This window comes from Poecilia latipinna, unplaced genomic scaffold, assembly GCF_001443285.1.
Source record: "Poecilia latipinna isolate Pla-1442-1.1 unplaced genomic scaffold, P_latipinna-1.0 Scaffold348, whole genome shotgun sequence".
Taxonomy (NCBI): domain Eukaryota; kingdom Metazoa; phylum Chordata; class Actinopteri; order Cyprinodontiformes; family Poeciliidae; genus Poecilia; species Poecilia latipinna.
In genome coordinates, this window is record NW_015112964.1 from 303,196 (window position 1) to 310,188 (window position 6,993).

General features: G+C 40.9%; 1 protein-coding gene across 4 annotated transcripts in view; it reads left to right on the plus strand.

Moving 5' to 3' along the window:
• Window positions 1-332: 332 nt before the first annotated feature.
• Window positions 333-6,993, plus strand: part of nhej1 (nonhomologous end-joining factor 1) — a 12,809-nt gene continuing 6,148 nt past the window's right edge. Inside the window, exons 1-5 of one of the 4 annotated variants that reach the window (XM_015035795.1) lie at window positions 333-787; window positions 1,556-1,752; window positions 1,915-2,124; window positions 2,191-2,329; window positions 2,837-2,895. In XM_015035795.1, the coding sequence (XP_014891281.1) occupies window positions 1,564-1,752; window positions 1,915-2,124; window positions 2,191-2,329; window positions 2,837-2,895 (597 nt within the window). In that variant the 5' untranslated portion in view covers window positions 333-787; window positions 1,556-1,563. The other 3 variants (XM_015035792.1, XM_015035793.1, XM_015035794.1) reach the window with 3 other exon arrangements.

A 6,993-nucleotide genomic window follows, 5' to 3' on the forward strand; every position in this document is an offset into this window, starting at 1 on the left:
CAAATGGAAATATATATTTATGCTTTTATTTCTTATCAAAATATATATTTATTCTTTTACTTATAAATTTCTACTTTTATTTTTATATTGATTATTTTATTTATTATTATGTTGGATATATATTTATTCTTTTATTTCTATATTTATTTTTTATTTATTTATGTCCGATATATATGTATTTTTTAATTTATATATTTATTCTTTTATTTATTATTATGTCAGTTTTGGTCCTCCATACTCACTAAGTATCAGCCATTACTTAGAGAAGCATAGGGTATTATATATTATATATATATATTATAGGGTATTATTATTAAAGCTCAATTAATGATGTATCTGAAGGAAAAGAGCCCGTTGATGTTGGTGTCATAGTAAAGCATACTGTTAACCCCCGTGTTATAGTAAAGCATACTGTTAGCCACAGTGTTATGGAAAAACATACTTTTATGCCTACAACATATTTTAATTAAATTATTAGTTTAAATGTATTTATTGGAGCAATACACCATTTGCACCAGTTGGGGGCGATAAAGGCACGGCGTTATAAACCGGAACCTTTGGAGTTCAAGTCCTTGTTTCTTATCGGTGTGGGAAATTTGTCAACAACAACCGGTTGCGGTTCTTTTAGAAACTTAAGTCATTTTTAAGGAATACTCTGGGTTTTACGCGTTTATTAATCTATATTAATATGTTATTACTTGTTTTAGCAGAATAAGTCTTAGATATGTGTAATAACATTTAAAAACAAGTAAAAGCTCCCATTAGCTCCCTCTCTACATATATCAAGGTAGGTTCATTTGGGGATTATAGCTAAAAAAGCTCATGTTATTCTAAATATGCGTTTGGAAAGTGATGCCGAATTAGAGTTAAGTATTTGTTCATTTAATTTAATTTGATATAAACGCTGTTGGTGTTTTGGCTGTGGAGATAAAACGATTAAAGTGGAAAAGTCATGGATTTTTAAACGAAGCATGGTGGGTGATTCTTACTTTTCCAGGATTTTTCCTCGAGTCCTTCAGGTGTCTCTCTGTGTGCATAAAGGCGTCATAAACTCACAGAACTGGCGTGTTTATTTTTCAGCTCTAAATAAGTCAGCCTCTAATAATTATTAATTAACAAAAAACCTTTGATTTCTTTTCCCGAAAACTGGAGCTATTTGTGGGTTGATGTGGCCTGGCCAAACTGGGTTTACGGTGAAGGTTTTCTTATATATGGGCTTCATAAGTTAGAATTAATTAAGTAGTTTGAAAATGAGACACACTCATTGTCTTGATAACAAATGTTGCTGGACGATAAATTGTCCCAAGAATTAATGCGATATGAACTATGATATCTAATTTTCAAGTTTTTGCTCTCTCCAAGACCAATAAACTTTAATTTTATAAAAACACACAGGACCAAAACCATGAAAGACATAGAATATAAAGTCTTGAAACAAAATAGGCAGTCAAATAATATTATTCATCAAAATGGAAATTATTGACCTCATTTTAATTTACCAATTGTGATTAATTGGTGATGACGAGTCTTTGGTTGTGTGCTCCTCCTCGTTAAGGTTTGGTGATGAATCCCAGAGCAGACCCAGCTGACGACTTCCTCCTCCAGCAGCCCTGGCTTCCTGTCTGCATCGACGGCTGCCAGCTGCTGGCCAAGAGCTGGTTCGGCGACGCAGAGTACCACGTCCTGCTGACCGACATGCAGGGCGTGTGGGAGGAGCGGATGGACGCAGCGGCCATCGAGCATCGGGCACAGGTACGTTGACCTTATTGTGTAGATACGGTGACCTTACATTTTTGGTACGGTGACCTTATGGTGTAGGAACTGTAACCTTATGGTGTAGGTACGGTGACCCTACATTGTTGGTACAGTGACCTTACGGCAGATGATGATAAGGGACCTGCCTCTGCCCTCCAGGAGCTGAACCGGCGTCTGCGCGCCACCGTTCAGGCCTTTTTCTCCCACCTGCGTGAGGCGGCTGAACCCTGGCTGTCGGGGGGAGGTGGCGGCGAGGCCCAGATGTGTGTGTGGCGGCGTGACGGGGTCATGACCTTGAAGCTGAAGAGCGAGCTGGCTGGCCTGCCGTTCCACTGGGAGTTCCGCTGCGGCCCCGCTCCTGTGTCTCTGGTGAGCCGCGGCACATCTGGACACACGGCAGCTGCAACTGCGCCTGAACTGCTCTGTGCTTCTCAGGTGTGCGCTCAGCTGGTGCGCCCCCTGCTGGCCATGAGCCGTCTGCTGCACAGGCAGGTGGAGGAGCTGGGAGAGCTGCTGGCCAGGAAGGACGAGGAGATCCAGGACTACCGGGAGAACGGAGCCACGCTCAGCAGAGGTAGCAGGACAGAGACACAGAAAGGAAGTGACCAACACAAACAGACAGGAAATGACCAACACAAACAGACAGGAAATGACCAACACAGACAGAAAGTGACCAACACACCCAGACAGGAAGTGACCAACACTTGACCAGTTTTACAGTCCAATAGAGAAGCGCTATGATTGGTGGATGAGGAGAGCCCCGCCCCTTTCCCAAAGCTGTCTATTTGAGGTGGTGGCAGCGCTCCCTGTCTGTTTTCTGCTCTTTCATAAAGAAACAATCAAAATATTATGAAACAGGAACTTTAAGTTGGAGAACTGCACATCCAAGCAATAATATAACAGCTTTCAGCAACATCTGAGGGAATATGCATCAGCTGCTGTAAAGCCAGCAGCTGATCAAAATAAGCAAGGTTCTATTTTTGGTCTTATGTATGAAATTAATTGAATGAAGTCTTTAATGATCTCAGCTGTGATCATTGAATTTGATGTTTGATGGCGATTTGTGTGATTTTAATGGCAGAGCGCCTGCAGACGGATGTTTTCAACAAACAGCTCTACACAGAGGACTTCATTCAGAAGGTAAGAACTCAGCAACACAGACTGCTGCTGCTGCATTAGCCTCCTGACAGCTGAACTCAGCAGCTGCCAGTCAGTCATGGCGGCTCTCTGGAACCAGGAGTGTTTGCTGCATCCAGGTGTGGAATGTCTCGTCTCCCTGCTGACCCTGCGCTTCACACCGCTCTGTTAAAATCGTCATGACAACCACTCTGTTCAGTTTTCTCCTTCTGACTTGATTCAGTAATTATAAAGAATCTGTGGAGATTTGATCGATTTTTGATCCAAAAACAAAAGAAAATCTGGGATTTTTTTTGTAACATTTTTCATTTTTTAACATTTTTCTTAAAGATCCTGTAAGCAGGAAGATTATGTTAGGTCTGTTCTATCTACAACACATTCGGTATTAGGGCCGATCCGATCCGGTCAGATCCGGTGCAGTCCAGTCTGGTCTGATCAGGTTCTGATCAGACTTTCAAAATTAAAACTTTCAAAATTAAATTAAACAACTATCACTGTTTCTGAAATATTCAAAATGTATGTGTTTTGCCGCGGTTGTAAAGCAGGTCTGCAATAAAAGTTTCTGGGAAAAATGTCACTGAGACTGGAAGATCAACCATTGGCTGGAGCGGTGTGTGTGTGTGTGTGTGTGTGTGTGTGTGTGTGTGTGTGTGCGTGCATATGAATCAGAGGCGTTTAGCGTGTGTGTGATGTATTTATCAGGTTGGGGCCAGAATATCAGCCATTTGCTGACTTTGTTTGTGTTGTTAGCAGCTGCCATGGCAACCACCTCTGACCTGAAACACCTATAAGGCTGCATGAAGTAATTTTTCTCCTCATTGATCATTTATTGATCTTGAATTGATTATTGAATTGATAGGATCTCTAGCGCCACCTTGTTTCAGCTCTGGAGAGTTTTCAGGATTAAAATAAATCACATTCATTACTTTATTAAACTTTGAATGAATGTAATTTATTTATATAATTTGTTTTGATTTGCAAAGAAAATACCTTTTAGCAATTTTTTTTGTTTTAATCTGGATGTCACTAAAAAATAGGAAAATCTTTTTTTTAAATAGCATTTTCAAATGATTCGTTAATAATTAATCATTTTAATACATAAATAATTGATCTGTTTTCAGAAAAGCTGTTCTACTTACATTTCCTTAATTAATTTAAAAGTTGTTAAAAACATGTTCAGCTTCCATATATAAAATAATGAAATCCATCATAAATACACATTTTGTTGTGTTAGAAAAGAAAAAGAAAACTTTCTTTTTTAATTTGAAGACATTCTGTAAATGTGTTTTTAATAATACTGTTATAGGTTTATCTCAGTAACAGTATTGTTGTTATTATAATTTAGAAGTACATACATGTAGTTTAGTATGTTGTGATCGTTTCAGTCTGGGCTGAATTCTGTCTGATTCTCAGCAGCGTTTTTAACCTCCAGCTTCTTTCAGCTGCTGTGTTTTCCCCTCACGGCTGACGCTTTTTGACATTTTCGGTTATTTGTGCGCGGCCTCATCAGCGACTGTTTGTTCCCCTTGTGGCTTTCGTTTCCCACAGCGAGGGGAGCGCAGGGCAGGCGCACAGCGGAAAGACTGCCTGATGACAGGAGCTGCTGCTTTTATTTTCTGCTGCGTTTCCCCACCGGCCGCCACACAAACACCCCGCCCAGCGCAGGTCAACATTTACACGGGTGGAAATAGTCTGGCTGACACACACACACTTATTTACACACACTGCGGCTAAAGCTGGAGGACAGAGACACAGGTCTGATGCTTTCAGGATCAAACCAGCTTCTACAGTAGGTGTGTGTGTGTGTGTGTGTGTGTGTGTGTGTGTGTGTGTGTTGGGGCGTCCCTATCTTTTTCCGGTTCTGGTTGTGAGGATATCTGGAAATATCTCAGTTACAGACTTTGAATAGGCCTCAAAGCACTGAGTCGTGATTCCTGACCACAACTTTATTCTGAAAGACACAGGAAGTGAAACAATCACCGACTTCCTGGAGGACAGAAGTTTATGCTAGCTAGTGCTAGCTTATGTTAGCTTACGCTAGCTTACACAGACATCTTTGTGGTATCCAAGGGAGTCAAGAAGCACAGCGGCGTACTAATACACTATGATCCTATTAAAACGCTGCTAGCTTCCTGTTTTAATAGTTCATAAAATATAGCTTAATATGCACCAATACGCACAGAGAAAACAGCACAAGCTAACAGCTACGGTCGACCTCACTGCTGGGAACTCTTCTGCTAATGCGCTAATAGCAGAGCTAGTTTTAGGTTAGCATTTTAGCTTACTTAGTTTCTTTAAATGTATTTATACAGATAATAAGCGCTAATTTACTGGACCTGTGTTTAAAATTGGTTATCGACTGTTAAAAATCCAAAATGTTAGATGCTCTTATTTTGAAGTAGGCAGCAGTTCTGTTTCCTCTGATGTTTTCTTTGAACAAATAGCAAGAAATAAACAAATGAGGTTCATAGAAGAATGAAACACAAATCAGGGGAGTTTAACAAATACACAAAAATTTGGATTTTATGAAGTTCTGATTCAACTAGTGGGAATCCGGTGTCCCAGTGGGGATCTGGTGTCCCAGTGTTCCCAGTGGAAGCTGGATTGACAGGACTGTCCTTCGTCTCTTTGTTGACATCGGTGCCCGGCTGCATTGACGCGTGCCGCGCGCTTGCAGCTCTGAACTGTCACCGCTTGGGAACGTCGCCCACTTCCTGTTTCTTGGGCAGGCGGCTTTGTGTCTCCATGGCAACCTGCTCGGCAGTATAAAGGCATCTGACAATTTGTGGCGGCTCCTGACCAAAACACCTCACTTGAGGTTTACATGAATCACGTAATTGGGCAGAAATACTGTGGCTCCCAAATGTGGCATTCCGATGCAGATCTGCTGCTTTCTGCCTTCAGCCGGACATTTTTCTACTGCATTGTCCTAAAAGTAATAAATAAAGCCTAAAGCATAACAACCTTATTTACAGTGTAGAAATATGCAGTTAATGCAGCAGGAGGTTTAAATCCTGTAAGTGGCTCAATTATCATCTTAACGTCGCTTTGTAGGGAAAGTTTGTGAAAATTAATTAAGCTGAAGACTTTTGTCTTGTGATGTTCTAAAAAACATTTTGAAAGAATTTTGACTAAATAAATGTATAAAGTTAGTCAGAAGAGATGGTATGGGGCTCCATTGGTGTCAGTTTGCTGATGATACAGAGGTTTATTTTAGGATGAAGATACATCTGTTTATTGTCCAACTTCAGGACAGAAAAGTCTGGATTAGTCAGTTCATCAGACTGAGACAGTAAAGTTCATCTTTTCTTTTTCTCAACGTTACGGAAGAACATTAGGGACACTTTTTTCAAAAGAATTCTTAAAATCATAAATGTTTGAGTTGTTTATGGATAAAGTGCTGATTTACAATCCTATAATAAACAAAAAAGGTTCGACAATATTTTCATTTTTCAACAACATAATTGACACTTTCAGGCTATTTTTTTGGATTCTAACTCTGTTGAAGTCAGAAGTTTTGTTTCTTCTGTAGATTCCAGACGTTTTTCTGGTCTGAAAACCAAAATGCGTCACCAACTGCATCATCGCTGTTCACTGCTGCTGCAGTGAACCTGAACACACAGCTTTGCAGGTGAAATGGTTTCTACCTGATCGTTTTCCTCCTGTAAGGACTGAAGATGGAAACTGTCAGCTGTGTGAGGAATTCATGGCTGAGCTGGGAAGGACACTGGTTTCATCTGAACTCGGAGTGACGTGCTGGTGTGAAAATCATCGGCTGGACGGCTGAAATGATAAATTTAGTCAGTGAGTCATGAAGCCGTTAGCCTGCCTCTGCTAACAATCCAGGACAGCGACCAGTTTGATTTATCCAGAGCTTCATCCACATCAATCTACCTGTCACTGGAACTGGGTCGGGACTGGGAGGCCGCAGGGTTACTGGGACAGCTGAGAGCAGGGCAACAAGGTGCTGAAATCCAGGATTAGAGTCTGCAAACACAAGACCAAACGTTGAGACGGAACCAAAACGAGACCGAACGTTGAGACGGAACCAAAACGAGACCGAACGTTGAGACGGAACCAAAACGAGACCGAACGTTGAGA